At 38.5% G+C, this 20,711-nt stretch overlaps 1 protein-coding gene across 4 annotated transcripts in view; it reads right to left on the reverse strand.

Annotated features, from left to right (window-relative positions):
* Positions 1 to 20,711, reverse strand: part of ubr2 (ubiquitin protein ligase E3 component n-recognin 2) — a 32,619-nt gene that overhangs the window by 3,893 nt on the left and 8,015 nt on the right. Inside the window, exons 10-47 of one of the 4 annotated variants that reach the window (XM_015363131.2) lie at positions 20,077 to 20,165; positions 18,103 to 18,201; positions 17,929 to 18,027; positions 16,925 to 17,088; positions 16,293 to 16,392; positions 16,034 to 16,162; positions 15,637 to 15,820; positions 15,455 to 15,516; positions 15,022 to 15,132; positions 14,290 to 14,355; positions 14,027 to 14,149; positions 13,524 to 13,587; positions 13,073 to 13,197; positions 12,463 to 12,515; positions 12,261 to 12,363; positions 11,980 to 12,028; positions 11,359 to 11,513; positions 10,807 to 10,909; positions 10,380 to 10,489; positions 9,708 to 9,788; positions 9,171 to 9,352; positions 8,760 to 8,959; positions 7,051 to 7,144; positions 6,475 to 6,633; positions 5,302 to 5,396; positions 4,762 to 4,840; positions 4,233 to 4,381; positions 3,652 to 3,707; positions 3,265 to 3,361; positions 2,981 to 3,048; positions 2,628 to 2,763; positions 2,309 to 2,396; positions 1,926 to 2,056; positions 1,588 to 1,696; positions 1,307 to 1,363; positions 1,008 to 1,085; positions 532 to 702; positions 234 to 335 (exon numbers count right to left, since the gene is read on the reverse strand). In XM_015363131.2, the coding sequence (XP_015218617.1) occupies positions 234 to 335; positions 532 to 702; positions 1,008 to 1,085; positions 1,307 to 1,363; positions 1,588 to 1,696; positions 1,926 to 2,056; positions 2,309 to 2,396; positions 2,628 to 2,763; positions 2,981 to 3,048; positions 3,265 to 3,361; positions 3,652 to 3,707; positions 4,233 to 4,381; positions 4,762 to 4,840; positions 5,302 to 5,396; positions 6,475 to 6,633; positions 7,051 to 7,144; positions 8,760 to 8,959; positions 9,171 to 9,352; positions 9,708 to 9,788; positions 10,380 to 10,489; positions 10,807 to 10,909; positions 11,359 to 11,513; positions 11,980 to 12,028; positions 12,261 to 12,363; positions 12,463 to 12,515; positions 13,073 to 13,197; positions 13,524 to 13,587; positions 14,027 to 14,149; positions 14,290 to 14,355; positions 15,022 to 15,132; positions 15,455 to 15,516; positions 15,637 to 15,820; positions 16,034 to 16,162; positions 16,293 to 16,392; positions 16,925 to 17,088; positions 17,929 to 18,027; positions 18,103 to 18,201; positions 20,077 to 20,165 (4,120 nt within the window). Of the gene's footprint in view, positions 1 to 233; positions 336 to 531; positions 703 to 1,007; positions 1,086 to 1,306; positions 1,364 to 1,587; positions 1,697 to 1,925; positions 2,057 to 2,308; positions 2,400 to 2,627; positions 2,764 to 2,980; positions 3,049 to 3,264; positions 3,362 to 3,651; positions 3,708 to 4,232; positions 4,382 to 4,761; positions 4,841 to 5,301; positions 5,397 to 6,474; positions 6,634 to 7,050; positions 7,145 to 8,759; positions 8,960 to 9,170; positions 9,353 to 9,707; positions 9,789 to 10,379; positions 10,490 to 10,806; positions 10,910 to 11,358; positions 11,514 to 11,979; positions 12,029 to 12,260; positions 12,364 to 12,462; positions 12,516 to 13,072; positions 13,198 to 13,523; positions 13,588 to 14,026; positions 14,150 to 14,289; positions 14,356 to 15,021; positions 15,133 to 15,454; positions 15,517 to 15,636; positions 15,821 to 16,033; positions 16,163 to 16,292; positions 16,393 to 16,924; positions 17,089 to 17,928; positions 18,028 to 18,102; positions 18,202 to 20,076; positions 20,166 to 20,711 lie in introns of all 4 variants that reach the window. The other 3 variants (XM_015363130.2, XM_015363132.2, XM_015363133.2) reach the window with 3 other exon arrangements.

The raw sequence follows: 20,711 nt of genomic DNA on the forward strand, positions 1-20,711 counted from the left end.
ATTTCAATGAGAAACTTAATCATACTTGGGAGACAAAAATGATACAAGTAGACAATACAATTACATAATCCAACGTGGATACTGAAAAGTTAACTTTCACCAAAGTACTAAGTGGAAGCAAGGACCTGTAAGCACACGTATACACATTTCACAAGCCTTTTTTGCCTTCTGAAAGGAGATGTTTTTAATCTCACTTAGTAGAATGTAAAAGAAAAGGCCAGGAGGAGCCTCACCTAAGTCCCTGATCTGTCTCTCCATAGTCATCCAGGTAAGGCGGGGCGTAAAAACATCCCTTCGTCTTACCAGCGAGGAACAGCACCTGGCTCTCCCGTACTCTGAAATGGCCATTAGAACATTAATGCAAGACACCGCTATTGAAAGACAACATTAAAACAGTCCGTCACTTTCAGGAAACAGAGACCTAATGGACTGATGACTCAGCATTAAAGGCTCTGATTTATGTCAATACTCATCCAGGTAAGCGGGCTCTCTCTCTCTACAGTTTGGTTGAGGAGAAGAATCTGGTTTTACCTAAGAAAGATGCCAACTCCAGCTCCACAGGTGAAGGTGTGAGCTGTGCAGGCCCCCACATCTTCCCCCTCCAACTCCGTCTGGCAGCAATAGCTCTGAGAGCAGAGCATGGTGCCACACACCAGACACAGTGTGGGTGCTCGGCTCTTGTCTCCACCAGACTTTGGACACCTACAAAACACCGCCACACATACATTACTTAGCGGAGGCTCAGTCAAAACAATGAATGTAAGATAAGATTCAAATGTCTGCAATCAATGATCACCCAAAGGAAAAAAAACTAGAAAGTTTTTTTTCTAATAAGCTGTGCAAAAACAATTTAATAAGCCTTAAATTTATAGGCTGCTATTTACCTACAGAAAATAAAGGCAGCGAGATTTGCACACTGTACACACAGTTGCTACGATGAAGTCAAATCAAAATTAAGATGTCCTAAACAACAGGAAAAAACAGTGTAATACAGAAAAACCACTTACGTGAAGCTTGATGCCTGATTGATAAGAGAGCTGTAATCATCTGGAAGATCTATCAGTCGATTAGACTCACGGGGGTAGCTGGGTAAGGAGGGAAGAAATACCATGAATTCCAATTGGTGCACAATTTACTATTTTTACCCTTCTTGGCTTTCCTGTCAATGGTCATGTGTATTTACCTCTATCTACCCAGTTCCAAAAATATGGAGGGTTGAAGGGTCCATGCATACCAATATTGTTTAAAAGCAGCTTCTGAAATACTGTCAACAAAAAACAATTCCTAATGCAGTAACTGTGCTAACCTTATAAGAGGAGTGCTGCTTTGTAGATAGTTTTGTATACTGGAGTGAGAGCACCACCTGGAAGAGAAGGATAAATCAGACTATTGGTAAGTGATTTCTGGTACTTTTTTGACACAGAATTAAGAGAAAGATGGAGTGATTAAAACAATGTACTATAATTAGAAAGGTAAAGTTTTAATTATATTTTAGAAATAACATAAGGGAAAAAAAACATACAAAAAATACTTATCACTTAGTTCTAATTCAAGTCGATAGAACACTTGACCAGTGCATTTACATACCCCTGCAAGAGAGGGTCGTAAAGCTCCCTGTTGGCGTGGTAGAGCTGGAAGGGGTTGGGCGGTAGACAAAGATACCCACACAGCTGTTCAAACTGGCTGGACCCAAGCACTAGACATACACAAATGGAAACAGCAGGAAGTACAAGCAGCGTTAATGAAGAACCTAAAAATGCAACTTGCTATTTAAGATTTTTAACTCCCCCCCCCTCCACCCTCTTTAAATCATGTTTTTCATCTACAGTATATACTGAAACAACAACAACAATTTGAGTGCTGTGGATTTACCAGTAGTCATGCATGTGAACATCATTCCACTATTCGGGTATGACGAGAATTACCTTGGAGCTCTACAGGAGGAGGCACCCCATTGAGGTAATGGAAGAACACCGCTGCCCCACGCAGGTACGGCATGAGGCCAGCCTTTACACAGTGCCACAGGTGCCAGCCTGAGAGGTCTTCCCTTAAGGCACTGCAACCAATAAAGACATTCAATAGTGTTTAGTAAAACTAAATTCTCAGTGTTAGCCACTGCATTGCCTTAATCTTGGTCTTTGTCAAAGTGCACGTAGGTCATTAAGTGCAGGAAAAACATCAAGAATGACCAGAAAAACCAATCCTCCAACCACAGACCTTAGTCAATAAAAAGAAGGTACTGAGTATTTATTAGGGTAATAAATGAGAATACAAGAGCCCCATTAGAGCCCTAAACAGCTCCCCTTACCTTCCCAGGTGCAACCGGAGAACACTGTACAAGAAGCAGGCTGCCGATTCCTCCTCCCCTGAAGCATTCTCCTGGTCCATTGATGTCTCTGCTGAACACGGCATGTCACAATCAAAATCAAAAGGAGACTAATCAAAAGGAAGAGTCTGCACAATTATAAAGGTATTTCATTTGGGAGGGCATAACCCATATAAAAACAACCTATGATTGTAACTACTAATGACATTGGATGAATTACTGTAATGTGTATGTTACTGCAAAGTTCCAGCATACAATGAAAGATTCACAAATGACATACGACTGAGTAATTCTTTCCTACCTGGCACAGATGTGAACAAGATCTGGACAATGTGTGCCACAGTCACTAGATGAAAAATGTGCAGCTGCGCCGTGTCCAAGCTCAGCCCTGAGGAGTCCTGGCAGTGCAGCGCCGGGTACGACAGCACTAGACTGACCTACAGGCACACACAGCATTAGTGTACTCACAACAACAGGCCAGTCTCCCATAATGTCAAAAGTAGGAACAAACTTACTATACAAGTGAAAGCATGAATACAAGAACATAAAGGTTACTTTGTACTGAAGATATTTAACATGAAACAGTTTGCTCTGGAAATATTACAGTTCTTTTCAAATCATCAGGTTTTAAATTTTGTTTTGTGGCATACTCACCAGCAAGTGGAGCATGTCTATGTCAAGAATACAAGGGGTGTTCTCCACCTGATCATCTGGAACTAGAGCTGGACACAAACAGATCATTAAAGAATTAAAGTCCTCATATATTGTTTTAAATTAAAACAAGGTTTCTAGGGATATTTTATGGTTTAACAGATTTAGATCTGCATTTTCAAGTCATTTTGTCTCGGTACACTGAACACATCCACAACTTTACGGTCCTATACCACAACACTTTAATAACATTTCCCAAATTTCATAAAATAAAGAAATAAACCCACCTGCTAACAGTCTGAGGAAGTGGTTCTGCACCACAGTGAGAGAGGAAACTGTCCAGCATGCAGCCCCAAATCTCGTCAAGGATCTCAAACAGTCATCCTGAAGAGGATTATATTACAGGTTATGATATGAGTAACCAATTAATGAAATTTAACACCAGTATTGGCATTAAATGCTCATGACGTTGCATGTTACAAACTCATGCATGAAAACATGCTGCCATTCCTGACTAACATCTTAGCAAAGGAGTTATGAATAAATAGGTGACTTGAGAAGCACTGAAATAATTTAATAGCAGATAAAATCATAATTAATCTTTTAAGGATTTAAATGTGATTATGAAAAGTAATTGATACAGAAGTCGTGAGAGACGGAATGTCCAAGCTCACCTGTCTGCAAGGCAGACTTCCAAATAAAGGCTTCTCTTCATCAGCTAACAATCTCTCTAGGGAAAAAAAATGAGAACATTGTTTAAACAGATATCAGCAAACATGTTCTGGCTTTTTAAAAACTTAGGCATAGTAAAAGGAGACTTAAATGCAAACCTGAAAAAGAATAAGCTCTCATACGTCTACTAGAGCATCTTGTAAATTATTAGCTTGCTTCCAGAGCAAGTAGTATTTAACCATTTCTGAACATTTTTATTGACAAGAAAAACTCTGGAAAGCTAAAAAAATAAAAGGCTTTGAGACTAGAATTCCCAAAAAGACTGATTCTGGTTCAACAGAGTATAGGATTCATTTTATTGTTGAAGGAATTCTGAATTGTGCTCAAGCACATGGGACAATTCTCATTTTCAAATTATAATAAAAATTACTCATTAGTCAAGGATATTTTTCTAAGCCCAAAGTTGATCTTTTAAGACCCTGAACCCCGTACATTGATACCAAGAGAGGCGGATATGTCAGCTGTTAGCAGCTGTTAGGATTAGTGGTGTACAGGACCAGGCTTTTCCCTAGGGTGGACTTACCAATGGACTGGATAGTGTAGGCACAGCTGCCCCAGCACATGATAGGCACGCGGGGGTCCTGCTCATTAGGATGGACCTTAAGGCCAACTTTGTAGGTTGCTGTCCCAAATGTGGTCAGCATTTCCTTAATGCTACCTGAGTAAGGGTTCCTACAACAACATAAGATCACAAAAAGAAACCATGGTAAAAAAGCACGTTAGCTTTTGGATACTTGATCAAGACGGCAACTGTTCCTGTTCCTTTAACCTCAATGGTGAAAACTTTCCGCTGTCACACTGTTAATACGACAAACATCTCTGCCATTGCTAAACTAATTCACACATAACAGTTTAACAAGCATGACAACTTAAACCTGCAAGTGCCGATTCTTTCATAAATCTTAGCAAGCTGCCATTAAAATCCTGTACCACATAAAAATCAAAAGCAGTGAAACATTCAACTTCTACCTTAAAACTGCGAGGTTTCATTCCAATCATCACAGCCCTTTTGCAACAGAATTACAGAATCCTGTTTATGAAATGGTGCTTACATAGGAATCAGGTCGGGTCTGAATCCCTCTGAAAGCTGATTCTCATCCATTCTCTCTCCATCATCAGCCCCTGGACTACCTGTTAAACACCAGTGTTGGTTAACTGCCAAAAACATTTCAACAGACAGCTTAAATATTTTGCTCCACTATCATTTTTAGTGAAAATGTTTCTAGTAGCATAAATTGCTTTTTTGACATGTATTTGTTACTGCACTTACATATAAATCAGGTATGAAAGATACATTTTAAAATCCAGTTTAATAAAATAAGCTTTTTATGGTAATTAATTGCAGGATAAGGAACAGAAAATAAAAGCTACCTACACAGTAGCTCTAGCATTTTAATAATGCACATATATTTCCATATTTGCTACTTTTAATTTCACTCACTACTGCTGAATTACTTCTTCATAAATGTAAAAATTTCAGCATTTATAAAGCATAAGCATAAGAAGCTTCACACAGTCTGATCCCAACTATAAAAAACAAATGTTTAAAACCAAGACAAATCTGTGAAAAAAGGATAATCTTAAAAACTTACTGGATGAGTCCTGTTTTCTCCGCAAAGAGTGAAGAGCCGTTATCTGCCAGGATACTGTTTTAAGCCACTGGCTCAGGTTGGGTTGCTCTGCCGAACTAAAAGAAAAACAAAGCAAACTGTAATTGGAAAATAAATGGTTCAGTATTATTAAAATGCAGTATCACCACTTATTCGTTCTTTACACAACACCCGCTTTGGAAATGGGCTCATGAAGCACCAGCCATAGAGGTAATAATTATGCCGTGCTTAAAACAGTGCAAGCACACAGAACCGTGGAAAATCTGTTGTGTGGCAAATGCAGGACACTAGAGTACTCCAGCCCACCTGAACACAAAAGTCAGGTCAGTTGTATGCTACTGCTTAAGAATCCTTTTCAAAGTTGGGAAATAAAGCAAGGATTCAAAATCATGATTTCAAGACTGGGTTCATACTGCTCTTCGGTACTCTGTGATATACCTTATATTTAATCCTTTTCCTCCTGTTATGCATCATGACCTAAATGTTTGTCACAAAGGAAGGCACGTTATACAATGTAATGTGAAATGTAATGGGTATTTCCTGCTGGACACAACATAAAACCTTTAAAAAGATCTCTTAGTTTAGTTATATAGATTATCAATGGACAAAATTAGTTACACAACCTAGTGCTGGTAATTGGTGCACAGTTGTGCAGTATGAAGATAAGAGGTTCTGAGTGAGCCTTTGCCCTTTAGAGGGCTGTGGAATAGTAATACTGATAAAAGAAACATCTAGGAATCGCATGAGGCTGAAGGAGTTGTATCTCTAGTTGGATCTCCTTAGGAAGTGCCTTGCTGTTCAGGGCAGCTTTCAAGTCTTCTAATCTGTCAATTAAACCTTTTACTTACCTCCTGCTGAGTTTATCCAGAACTGACACGAACACTTTAGCTTCAACCTTAAGAAGCATTTGGACGCGAGCCCAGTAATAATTTTACTCCCTTAAGACATAAGCTTCAGCTCAGGTAAATGGCAGCGCATGACAAATGAATTGATATGATTCATCAAACATATTCAATTCAGAAACGCAAAATTCAATTTTCCAAGTCGCCGTCTCTTTATGAATTCCGAACTTCTGTATGTGAAGAAACTGTCTGTGTATCTGCTGCCTGGAGGAAAGAAGCGGGTTCATGAAGTGTTGCTGGGGTTCGCCTTTACCTGCTGCAGCTCCTAGACAGGGGCAGGAGAGGTATGACGGTGTTGCTCAGACATTCACACAGGGGGCACAGGAACTCGCCGTTCTCCACGTCATAGCTGGTGTGCACTCTCAGGCGCTGCTGCCGCCTCTGCTCCTTCGCCTGCACCGCCTCGAAGTACCTGTGAAGATGTCGGGACGGCCCGTCACACCAACACTCACACCGCAGAGCAGTCAGGTGTCGAAGGGCCTCATGAAAATCCTGAAGGGCTGGTAACCGTACTTTCAAAGGATTACTTTTTTGTACATACAGTCAATGTAACATTGTACAAATATAAATGGAAAAACATTCGAAATGGTCTACTCTTCATGTGCATCTGATATTTCCATTCCATCAGCATATACCTATAATTAGTTCTGTATTCTTTGAATATGAAGTACGCATCGCCCTTTTCTTAAGTTTAGCCATCCGTTTATCTGTTCTGCTCCTCTTTGTACCCGTTTGTTCTCCCATTACTTTTTAAGAAACAGCAGGTCTGCTGTACGGATTAAAGTTCTATAGTAAAAACCATGCTTCAGTGCTAGAGATCAGTACTCACCTCTGCCAGCAGTGTGAGTGCATTATGTGTCCACAGCTCCCAGTGTGAGTACCAAAGGACAGGTCAGGGTGCATGAACAGAGGGTCGTGTGTTTCTAAGCACAGGAGACAAAATGTTCAGCTCTTTCTCCCGAGACATACGTTGAACGACGTCTTGTTGACCAAAGTTGTAGTCTGGAATTGTGCAAAGCGTTTCTGATGTCCGATTCATCCATTTTTGTTTTTCACAAAACATATGACATTTATTTTCTTCATATACTCTGAAATGCTACTTATACACTTTGGTTTTTGTTGTTCATTAAACATGAATTTTAATGGGATATTACATTTACTGTAATTCAATATAATGCAAATATTTTGCCTTCATCCTTTTAGAAATGTATGGGCCAAATCACTTGCAATTCTCTTGGCTACCTTTGGGGTTCTATACATTGAAAATGCAGCCAAATTAAAACATTTAAGAGAAATGTACTTGTCATCTCAGCAGCAATCTTTGTAGCTGCTTAAAACAACACTATCTGTGCTGTTTATTTTCCAATTGCCTTTCCTTTAAATGGTAATGAGTGGTAAGGGCCTTAACTGCATCCAATTTATTGCCCTTTAAATAGAACTTTTATTAACTAGTGATTTAAATGTATTTATTACTATATACTACATACAGCTTCATTCCATTGAAAAGAGCAATTACCTGTAAGTTTAATTTAACTACTGGGGAAAACAAATCCACAACCATAAAAGTACCCACTATAAGAAAAAGTTGTAAAACTGCACACATTAAATGCAAGTTAAATTGGAATTGAAGATAAATATCACCTATAAACTTTGTCAACACCTTGTTTCATAATTAACAGAGCTTAAGTTGGAAAGTGGGAGACACTATTTGGCTCATCTATTTTGCATGCTAGTGGCCAATTAATTCTGAGTATTGCATGTAGCAAGTTATTGAAAGAAAACACATTATCAGGTATGGCAACATAGCTGGATGGCTTGTTCCAGCTGTTCAAATTAATCTGGGGGCAAAGTTACATATGGGTTTACTGCTGTGCCACAGTAATTCTAAAGTTAACTAATCCCCTTGAGTAAAAGTGTTTCCTGTTCTGAAATTAATGTATATTGTTGTTGATTCCAGTCTTGTTTTGCTGCCGATTTTCAAGTCTGTTAGAACCCTTTGTCCTTGTGGTGTGGGGTATTTAACTTCCAAATATACATTCCCTTCCAACTAAACTGTCCAATAAGCCAGAAGATAATAAGAACAATGTAGGAATAGTATCATTTGTTAGTTAAATTATTTCTACTCTTACAAAATATGCATTAAAATTTTATTTACGGAAAGAACAACCTGAAAATTACAAGATTATACTCGATCTTTTCTTCTATTTCAGCAGCATTTCTCCTTTTTCTTGATTAAACTAAACAGAAAACATTTATAACAAGATGTGATTCTCTCAGTTTAAATACCATAGTTCTACTTCTAGTTTACTCTGAAACTGAGAAGAGAGTCTGTCATTCTGTACTAATCCATCCGTAACGGCTTAGACTAAGTATTGCTAAGTAATAGTGGTACACTACTAACGAAATAAATACTTCAACATACAAATGAAATAAAGAACAAGTTTAAGATATTTTCTTATACACTACAAAGTAACGTCAATAGTACAAAGTTGGATGAATTGAGGCATGGAGCACTGATGAGAGCTTCAGCTCTCTTACCGGGATCATGGAACGGCCTCCTCCTGTTTTTGGACATTACAGTGGAGCGCTGCACAAAGGCCGCCAGCACCATGGCTCTGCTATCTGCCCTGATGTCCTGCTCCTCCTGGCACAAGATACAAGTCACCACCTGCCTCTTCTCGCTGACCCTGGTCCGGCGGGGACCTACGCACACCAGGGCAGTATCCGGGGAGGTGGGGCTGGAAAGGAAGAGGTACCAGTGAGACAAAAGCAAATGCCTTTTCATAAGAGCTGAACAAAGGAAGCAAAACACAGACATGAGATGTATGAGAACTGCCATGAGTCACATCATATTGCAAAGTCAATGTCCATCTCTTTAAAGGTCTATTAAGGCAGGCATTCTAACTCTGCATTGTAAACGTGTCTGCTACTGCCTTCAGAAATGGCCACCTGTGCTCCAGAGCTGCAGATGTTGAAGCCTCAAGTTCTTCTAGGCTCTGCTGGAATAGCTCCTTGTTCTCATTGATGAAATGTCGTTGCATTTCTGACATCTGGGCCATGATCTTTTCCCTGCGCAGTCGAGCTATCTCTGCCTTGCGTTTCCTCTCTGCTTTATCCTTGTCCCGCACCATCTAAACACAGAGATACAATATTACACAAACAAAGGGGCAGTGTCTAGTCATAGTGATTGATAAGAACATAGTTAAATCTTAAAACAAGATGGATGTTGAATTTAATTTGATAGTTGTCCTAATGAATATTAGAATATCAAACCTCAAAAACACAAAAAGATCAATTATATACACCAGACAAAATACATATAGTTGAAATATGCTAAAGTATATACATTTGAAACAATTTAAGACAAGAACTAGAATACTAATCCGTTGGCTAACGATTATTTTTATACTTTTCTCATCCATACTTTATTTTGCTAACATTTTATTATTCTCAAAAAAATGTCTCTCTCCCAATGGTAATATTTACCTCCTCAATGGTCTGCCCTCCTGTTTCAGACATTGGACTAGGAGTAGTCTGCTCACGTATTTTCTTTATGTTGCTATAAGTCTACAGGAAAAATGATCAGCCCTTAGAAACAAATGGCAAATCTACTTTTAACTTTGCAGAAAGATATAATGTGGCATTTTTTTTTCTTTTTTTCCCCTCTCTGGATTAAATTAATAACAAATGACAAAAATGTATTTGAAAAGCGATGGAAAGAAAGTTGTACCATATACAGTATATGGTGTCTGCAACTGAAAACTGCTTATACCTTAAAGTTTCTATGTATGGAAAAGATGTGTTAGGAATTAACCGTACTTGTCACTGATGAACACCCATGCACACAGCTTCTTTACCCAAAGAAATCAAGCACTAAAAGCAACTTCAAAATCTGTTGCTGTCCTGTGCTGCCACCGTGTGGCTGGGACTGCATTTTCTGCCCTGGTTTTGCATATGGCATGACAGCAAACAATACCCCCAGAAAAGACTGATAATCTTTGTGTAGTAAAAGATACAGAATATTTCACTGATCTAACACGGGTAAATCACAAATGCTAAATTCCTAAAACATGCAAACATTACTGTTGTTTATTTTCAGAATGCAGAATTCATTTAAATACCTTTTCACTTTAGAAATTGAAAGTTTGAAAGTCATACCCTTAGTATCCAGCTTATCATATCCTTATGAACCTCAAGGTGTGCTGCATTCTGGAGGGTCTCCAACATGGCCAAGACACTGGGAGAGTTACTGGGAGCTTCACCTGGACCTTGAAAAAGGAAAGGTTACCAAGTCCTTAACTGAACAACCAGAAATATTTTGGGCAGAATGCAATGCAGAATCAAATCAAGGATATTAGTTTCTTAATGCACCACTTAAATTTGATATTCCAAAGGAAAACTCTCCATTCATATAACAAGCAAATTTAAAATAGCAGTTATTGAATAACATTGCAGACTTAACTACTTAACAGTACATCTGATGAATTAAGGAAAAAGCAATACTGTCTAAGGCACTGAAAATTATTACTGTTCAAACACATGTCCCTGTTGTCTGTGATAGGAATATGAGAACCATTGGACTCACGGGAGATCTTCAGAGTAAAGTTAAAGGTAACATCATTATCCTCAGAGCTGTTCTCCAGCTGCTGTCTCTCTTCTAACAGGGCCATGCCAATCAGGTGCAGCACCTGCCAGATGGAGAACATTAGTGGGCTGCCAGCAGTCAGACTGCACTCTACAGTGAGACTGCCAGAGGTAAGAAGCCACTGAATTCTGACAATGACAGCACCCTTGAAGCACTACAAGATCAAGAATGTATGCTTTCACCTTCGCTATTGTGTAATGAGAATTTTTTGTTACTTTAACAATACTAGTGGCAAGGGCATTAAATGTGAAAAATTGTAAACTGCTTTGAGTAAGGAAATTGGAACGTGGATTGTAAAAGTATCAAAAAATGCAACTTAGAACAATTCAAATGAAGCCTTTTCAAATTGGGGGAAAAAAAAATAAGTACAGAAAAACAAATATAATAAATAATATAATGTTTAAATATTAAAATTTAATAAGAAAAACACTGCTGGATCTAAACATTTCCTTAAGTTTATTTGCCCGTGCTTGTTGCCTGTTACATACGTACTCTCTGCAGCATGGACTCCGACCAGTAACCCCCACTGGGCTCCACCGCCCACTGAAGCACTGTGCTCAAGATGCTCAGAAAGACATCACACTGCAACAGGTTCACTAGGCTGGCAAAAAGTGGGCAAAAGGGAGGCAGAGCAGGAGGAGGGAGAGCTGAAATAGAGAAACAGAACCATCGCTCTCAGTACCACTTCACGTGCCATTCCCTACATGTCCTCAAATAACATCTTCTCATGGCTTGAAATGACAGAGCCATATACATTCAGTATTTCAGCCGCTGTTTACAAATGAAGATAGCAGAAAATGTTCTCAGGGAATTTACAAAGACTGCCATTTCTGGAGTGTACCTCTGCTTCCACTTATCTTCATTGGCTTTTCACCGCAAGATAAGCAAACAACTATTAAAGTTCTGTTAACTTTAAACAGTTTGGTCTGTAGATATTTTTCTCCATTTCCTAAATTAGCATTTAACACTAAACTTCAATATATATTTGCAATTAGATTTAAATTAGCAGAATTTGAGCACTAAGAAAATAAAATAATTTGAATCTATTGTAAAAATGAAAACCTGAACATACAACTGCTGAAGGGATAAACTGCAAGGGGCTGTGAAAATTACCTGTGTTTTCTCCATTTTGCCTCTTCAGTTTTCTTTGTGCTTCCTCTGCCTATAAAATCAAAGTGAAGTTAATTTGGTAAATAAATTAGATCAATATTCTTAATTAAAGACAAATGTTAACAATTCCACTAGCTTGTTAATTGACGGACAGTTCTACATTGTCTACAGCATTTCATGTTTATAATCTTGTTTTGTTTGCTCTTCAAACTCACACTTTTGCAGAAAGTGATCATAAAAACCTATAGAAATCAGAAACCTACACAATGGGAACATATATGTACCTTGGACTGGTCTGCTCTGGAATAGTGATAGAAGTACAGATTGAACTCTTTGGCACACTCTGGCCTGAGCTCATACAGGCCCCTCCCTGTCACCCCAGGCTTCCTGAAAATACACCACAAGTCAATGGTACCCATCAGGAAAGCATGGCAATTGATTTAATGGAAAAAATAATCAGCCAAGGGCCCTAAAAAGGAAACATACTTGAATGAAGCGACCAATTCAATGACTTTCTCCATTCCCGTTTCTTTGTTCTCCTAAAGGACAAAGAAAGTTTGTTAGAAGGTGCCAGCATGGCTAGGCGCTAACTGCTTGAGCAGCTACTCCCTGTACTTCACATCCAATGACCTATCCGAGTCTTACTGTGCAGTACTGCAGATGGCAACCAAAAGGCACAAGAGTGTGGCATGACAGTACCATTGACACACAATGTAAAGGACTGGTCTAGGACATCAGTAACAATCCAATAATGAAAATATTTGGCAAACTAATATGCTGTTCAAAAAAAGCTATCTAAAGTACGAGCCAAAAACCCACCAGTGTGTCTATTTGTCAAGTGTTTCTTTGAATTCACATCTTTATATCTGTGCTGGAAAGAGAAGAACACTTTCTTCGGGTGTGGCTCCACAGCCGAAACGCTTTTTTTCCTCTTCTCTTTTCAGCATGGAATAAATCTTGACTTGATCCTTTACAGCCTACGCATGCTGACGCAGCGACCTACTTGAACTATCTGTATCTGTGGGCTACTCCCTGATAGAGCAGCTTATCTGTAGGACAGGGCGCTGTGCCCCAGGAACTGCAGCCTAGTACTCACATCCTCAGGCAAAGCCTTAACGAGCTCACTGTGCGCCATGGGCCGGATGCAGAGCTGGTGAATGATCTCCCGTTTGACTTCATCGCACCCCTGCACTTGACCAATTCCTTGAGTAAAACGCTCACCTGCACAAGAAACGGAGAGGTGCGTCTGTCATTTCTCCCCGCATGCTCACAGTAGAAAAGGCCAAAACCATAGCTGCAGCAGGCAGCAGAGTGCACTCCAGAAACAGTCCTACGGCACTTAGTTTTGATCAGAGAATGATGTAATAAATAAAGGTGCCAAACAAGTAGTTTAAATAGTATGCTATATGGTGTACAGCGAGACAGAAGTACTCATACAACTGGCCATTATTACAACCTAGACTGATTCTGAATTTGGAAAAAGTATAATCACTTTGCTAAGCAATATGATAAGGAAGAAATTCTTCACCAGGTATAATGCAGCTTACCAACAACCATCATGATGAGGTGTAACATTTCCTCAATAAGCGTGTTGTTCTGCTGTATCATGTCCTGCAAGGAACAAAAAAGGAATCAGTATAGCACCAAGCCATTTTAATAACTAAGCAAACAGATCAAAGCTCTATAGAGCAGAAACTGGAATATTTGTTTAAAATAAAGCAAAATTATGTGAATTACTAATTCACAGCAAAAAAAATAAAGTAGTAAACCATTTACCATTGATTTATTTCTGTGGATATTTTGAAAATATACCACAGAACTGTAATAGTTTGAAAGTAGAAAAAGAGAGAAGGAAGCTAGACTGCTTTGACTGGAAGGTCTTTTCAATCTTGTCTACCACATAGGTAAATTAGACAGGGAAGTGAGTATACATTAGCACATATAGTGGAACAGGAAAATCCAAAGCAGCACAGAGCTCTTAGACTTTGTATTTGCCACAGTGTTATTCTATTTCTACACCTGCTCGGGTAGTTAAGTAAGGAAGTAACACCTTGTTCGTGTTTTCTCTACCATATCTCTTCCCATAGTCAGCAGTACTGAAGATGTGATAGAGCTCAAACCGACTGAGGACAATCATGAGGAAGTGGTTGGGATCCATCACTGATGCACCTGCCTGAAATTCAAAAAAATATTTTTATTAAAACTGATAAACACAAGGGAGTAACTATGATCACTACTGACCAGTTCAGGACATTCTGCTGTACTTTCAGCATGCATGTACCATTGATTCCTTCATTTTAGAAGCTGGTTTACCTGGAGCATCATGAGGTCCTTGTCAAACATCTCTACCCTGCATTTCACATTGTGATAGTAATAAATCTGGAAGAAAAACCACACAGGAAAGTGTTGAAACAAAAAAACGTACTCATTTAGCAGATGTTGCTATCAGGTCAAGATGCCAAGATGCAAATGGTGCATATAGAAGCAGTTCCCAATTTAAAAATGAACACTGCATTCAAAAGCATTTACAACATTATCATTCGTGTTCTTCTCAGCATTTTTTATACAATTTGCAGCATTCTCATGCATTAATTCAAATACGAACAAAATATTTAAAATTACAAACCAGAAATTATATAAATGGATTTGTTTGGGAAACTATAATATTAACATTTGTATCAGGCACCTTTTACAGTTGGTTTGAATTATAATATGATTCAATATAAAAGGTTTTTAAACAGAGTAAGAAAGCAGAACTACAATCTGGTTTTATGAAGTTAAATCTTCATAATATCCATCATTTAAAGAGTAAATTTTGCTATGGTGAACAAATTTAAAATGACAGCTGAACAGGGGACGTATTAACTCAGTGTAATGTGCAATCAAAACATAACAGGAACAGACATTAAAACGAACTAAAAGCTTATTTACATCACATTTATTAACACTGCTGGTAATTGTCTCAAAGCCCGCTCTAGATCCTTTCTTTTTATTGAGTGGCAAAGCTGAAGTGCTACCACACTGCCAGCCTTTCCTGGTGCTCACCTGATTGACCAGCGAGAAGCCATTTCTCCTCCACATGCCGGCATGGACCTGCGCACAGAGCACCAGGCAGCGCAGGGGATGTTCGATCAGCATGGGTGGACTCAGCTCGCTCTGAGAGGCAGGAACAGATACCGCGTTATTCTTAGAAACTGTAATAATGCTTAAACATAAGCAGTTAGGGCTGGCAAAATTCACCTTTGGAAGCTGCAATGGGAAGAATTAAATGAAAAGGTCGCTTTGAAAGGAAGAAGGCACCATATCGAGGTGTTGGTTTTCAGCCACATTGCAGTAATTTTGTTTGCTGTACAGGTCCTTCATTCTCAACAAACCATGCCATTACAATCTCAAACCATACTGTAAAATGCATATTACTTTTTAAAGTTTTCCTTAACTTAAAAGAATATATACAGTCCCTTGTAAAAAAATTACTTACAAGAGGTAACTGCTCAGGAAATCTGTAAGCCACTTCAGTTCTGCTTAGAAGAACATGCAAACCTGGAAAGAAATAGGAACAAGAATTTAGGGCAATCTTTTAAATGTCCTGTAGTGGAGATCTGAAAATGATTATGGGATGGCTATTCAGTGAAATACTGAATTAGGCTGCTTGAGACTTACCTGCCAACAGACGGGAGACAGGCAGGTGGATGCTGACCTTCTCCTGAGAGACACAGTATCTGATTGTGTCAACAGAGTGGCCACACATGCTCAGAGTGATGGGCTGCTCCCCATCTGCGAAGCCACTGTGACAGTGCATCAGTGAGATCAGGCACTTTTTGTAAGCTTCAATCAGGACCTTCTCCTGAACAGCCAAAAAAAAAAAAACAACAGATTACAGGATAAAGGCTGACTTTATTGTCTCTAATTCACAATTATTTGCATTGTATATGAACAGCAGCTTATGAACAAGCATGTTATATTCAAATTTAAAATGATGTTAGAGGCAGCTGAGGCGGTGGAAAAAAAAACGGTGGGAACTGAACAAAGTCGACTGCAAAGTCAAACCTTCACTTACATCTCTTGCACACCACTCCTGCATCATCGAAATGATATGAGTCAACTTCATTTGAAGTGTGAAGGCAGCTTCCCACTCGGGCTCCATTTCAATGTGCTGTCCAACCTGGCGAACTACAGGATCCATGCCCTAAGGATGACATCAAATAGGCCTTTTCTTCTTTGCTAATTTTAAATCGATGCCTTCTGGAGTCCAACCAAAAAGATTTAATTCATGGTATAGGATAAACGTCACAATCGCCCATATTCAAACAATTTACCTGCATGCACTTCAATAGCTCCAGGAAAGCATCAAATCCTTCAAGGAACTTCTCCCTGAGTTGATCGCTCCACTCCGATGGCCGACTGATTAAAACATACCTAAGAAAACCACAACAATTCATATGTTTCCCTGAGGAAATTACTTTGATTCTGAAGACTGTATCTGTGAGTAAATCAATTGTTGATGAAACTAAGTATACAGTAAACAAAACCAACAGTATTAATGGCTTTATATGAGCACCGTGAAAATCTAGTGTTCTGATATTTGCATCGTGCAGTACTTAGAAAGAACTTTTCATACAATTGTTCTTATTTAAGCCATCGCTAACCACTGCAGCACTGGCAGCAATGTTTCTAGAAATGCCAAAGACAGCCTTAAAGACCACAGACAGTACTGCAGCAAAAGGTTTGGACTGTTTTGACATGGTGGCATAAGCTTCACTGAATAGCTACAGCACAATATCAATGTGTCCTCAGCTATTCTCAGTAATTAAGGGTGAAACCCAATGCAGTAAAACTTAACTGACAAAAACCCATTTTAAGGGCAAAGTTACACATTCCTAGGTGCTTTATTTTTTAAATTGCAGATAAAGGCTGGCTAAAACTTTATGTAAGCATAATCCAGTCCTACTTCAGGTCTCCAATGAGGCTCTGCACACGGCGGAATTTGAAGGCCTGCTGTGCTGTGTAGCGCTCAAACTGGAAGCGGCCCTGGAGGTCCCTGTGTCGCAGGTGCTCTATGAAAGTGCGGATGATGGTGGCCATCAGGTTCTCCTCCACAATCAGCATCCGTGCCTGAAAGATAGTACTTGCTCAAGGGCCTGCCTCTCACCAGCAATACATGGCTAGGATACACCATTTAAATCCATGCAGCAAGCCTTATAAACTATATAAATGATCCCTTTTTCGTCTGGCATTTTAAAATTTCAATAAGACATATTCAATAAAAATATTTATTCTTAAAGAAGTTTTGTTCCAAAAACCCTGTAACAGATTTACCCCAGAAAGGCCAGCAGATTGGATTCTCTCCATTAAATCATTTTGTATTGGCAAGTCAACATGTATGAAAAAAATGTACACAACTTGAGAAGATCAAAAAGATCAAAGATCAAACCTACTAAATCTGTGAAATTTTTAACAGAAAAACACAACTTGATATTGTATACAGAGAGGTAAAAAAGAACAGCAACCATGCAGCACATCATTAGCACTTTTGTTACTAAATGATTTACATCACACATTCAAATGGACATTCAAAGGGTTTATTTTTTAAGAATCGAGTAGTACAAATAGCACAATCAAGATATAAAATATATTTTACAAAGTTAGCAAGCAAATCATTTAATGAGCAGCAGAAATTCAGCACAAAAATGTCTTACCGCTGCATTCTTAAATTGTGGTATTTAGTGAATCTCCATGTTCTTAATGAATACGGTTTAATCCACAACAGTCAATAAGCCTTTGGCCGTTAATTGACTACTTCTAAACTTTTATTTAAAAAAAGATTTTAAAGTGACGGGATTAAATTAAGTCGGAACCACTGCTGCCGTAAGATGTCGCAGGTAATACTGCAGGTGTCTTGTGTAGGCTCTCACTCCAGCTTACACTAGTCTGCTCACCATTACACATACTCACCAGCGAGGGCACCGTGAATATTTGCACGGAGAGGTCAGTAACCGAGAACTCTCTGTCGTGGTCATCTTTCACAAAGTCACTCTGCAATCGTTCAAAATTCTAATGGGAAGGCAAAGAAGAGGCAAAAGTGGGGACGCTCAGTGCGTTCAGAAGCCAAGCCTGTACAGTACTCACCATAGTGGGCACAGTGAAGAGCTGGACAGACATAGACGTCACTGACATTACACGCTCGTGATCATCCTCCATAAAATCTGTCTGTAGCCTCCGGTAATTCTAAACAACAAGGGGGGGGAAATTCACCTCCAGGTCAATGGCCTCACACTGCATTACTCTTCAGCAATGACCTGTCCCCCTTCCCAAATTATTAGTGTAGCCAATTATTTGGACGCAATTTGGTTCAGAAAGACATCCTTTTTAAAACAAAACACTTTGTACTCGTCTTTTAATTTTTTGGCTGCAAGAAAGAAAAGATTATCCAAAGCCCTGTATCAGATCACAACAGTAACCCCTGTGCGAAAGCTATCTGTAAAGCTCTGGTGCAGAACAGTAGAATTATTGCAGAGAGAGAAGCAGCACTATCCTCTTTATTAGAATTTTACATATGATAATAACTACCAGTTTATGATTTTAAGTAGCAACTACAGTTCTGCAATTAAAAACATGAACCATTTTTGGTTTGGCTGATAATATAAGATTTCAATAAACAGCATTATAACAAAAATCGGCATCTTTAGCAAGTATTAGTCTTGCTATTTGAAGGTTTCCCGTGTTACATATTAGTAAAGGATACCTGTATCCCAAAAAGAAAACATTCTCCAAGTTATTTACAGCTTTACAAGTTCTTTACATCTAAAAATTTCGCAAAATGATTTTTAAACAAACCTGTTTACCCATTATTTCTGTTTGACACTTTATGCAGTCGTGTGAACTTCAGGCACTCACACGCTGTCTGCACACCTGGTTCAGAAACAGGTGAGATTTACGGCTGTCGATTCCTTATGTGCCAAAAAAGTTACAATGCAAATTCATCTCCAGACAAAGACGAAGAAGGATCAAATTGGTAGAACTCAGCAATCTGTGCAAAAAGCAGTAAGGAGCACTCCCACTTGGATGTGTTAACACTATATTACGAAATATATTTTTATTCTAATGGCTATATCAAATTATATAAGAATGAAAGATACAAAATACTATTATGAATGTGTTATATTTATTTCCAAGCATAATATTGGGGTTTAGTTAAACAAAAGCTGACAAAACTATAAAATAGAACAACAATCGATAATCATAGAAAACCCAAGACATCAGGTAATCAACCTGAAGTCTTTATTATTTTTACCACCAGCAATAAGAACTACAGCTCCAAAAACAGCTAATGAGAACTAAAGGCTACTGTATGAACTGCTATTGCTGTTTGAAATAAAATTTGAGTACAACCTTATTTGATTAGAATGTCTTCTATCTATTATAAAATGAATTTCTCCATCAGGAAATGGCTGTTAATGTTGCTTCTTATACAGTATTAATGGATTCAAGTTTTAGTACTGTCCTGGATCAAGTGTGTCCTCAAAACCATTAGAATGATCCTTAAAACTATGCACATCCTATGTTTTTGGGAAATGTCAGGAGGGGCCTTAAATTGTTACTAAACAATTTGACCACATTTTTAATGAAATAACCATTCACTGTTTTTCACTACAGGTTCTATAAATGCCTTGAAATGTGCAGTTGACCCCTGTAAAATGAGGAACTGCTCATTTTATTAAGTATAACCATAATGAGCATGACAACAAATGTCAAAAAGTAATTTTTGACAATTTGGAAAAGTATAAGAAAACTTTGAATGTATTTGATATTTTAATATTCAGAAACAATTAAGAACTGCTGAGGGTAATTCACAATTTTCTGGTAGGAGATTTTTTCAGCCACACTGAAGTTGGGGAACTAGTATTACAGATAATGTTAAAGCCGATAGACACCAAAAATAATACATCTAAGAAAACTGACAAACACATTCTGCCTATTTCATCTTGCCTCCCTGGAGTTGACAGGCACTGAAAATGATCACAGAGACAGCCCCCAAGTTTCAGCACAATGCAATTGACCCCAAAACATGCATTTTTCCCAATAATAAAAAAGTGAACTTACTTTCGCAAACTGTATTGCAAACAGTTTCTTGTACTTCAGGTCCATAAGAAGGCTGATCATGAACAACTGATGATATACGCTCCTGGCACCTGGAAAAGCAATCAGACAAGCTTTTAAACCCAAGCACAGCGGACACCAATGAAACCTATTATAGGATTACTTCTGCTAAATATGATGAGATTTTAATAAAATGATCAAGACCATCTAACAAACAATTCACATCTGTCACAACACATGCAAGTGTATTACTGTGTGTGTCAGCCATCGTCCCTTCCACCAGGGAACACATACGCAGAAATTTAAATTGGTTTGAGAAATAGAATTCACCTTTTCCTGTCTGCATGATAAAGTGCAGTTCTGTACATGGAGCCCTCAGGGAGAAATTACAGAACTCATGATAAGGCTCAGCACTGCATTAACCTTTTCTCTCCACTTGGGACTTTGCACCTCTTCACCTTGGGTATTCTATAACTGCTATCAGTCCAGTAACATTTACAATAGTGGTCCCTTCTGAGGTATAAAGCTATATTTTGCCATAAATCACAGTGGTATTGTAAAAAGGAAATATAAAAACTGGAATAGTAAATGGACATTGAGAAATAAATACAGGCTGCAACTAACTTTAGGTGCTCAAA

The sequence above is a fragment of the Lepisosteus oculatus genome, chromosome 17, assembly GCF_040954835.1.
Source record: "Lepisosteus oculatus isolate fLepOcu1 chromosome 17, fLepOcu1.hap2, whole genome shotgun sequence".
Classification (NCBI taxonomy): domain Eukaryota; kingdom Metazoa; phylum Chordata; class Actinopteri; order Semionotiformes; family Lepisosteidae; genus Lepisosteus; species Lepisosteus oculatus.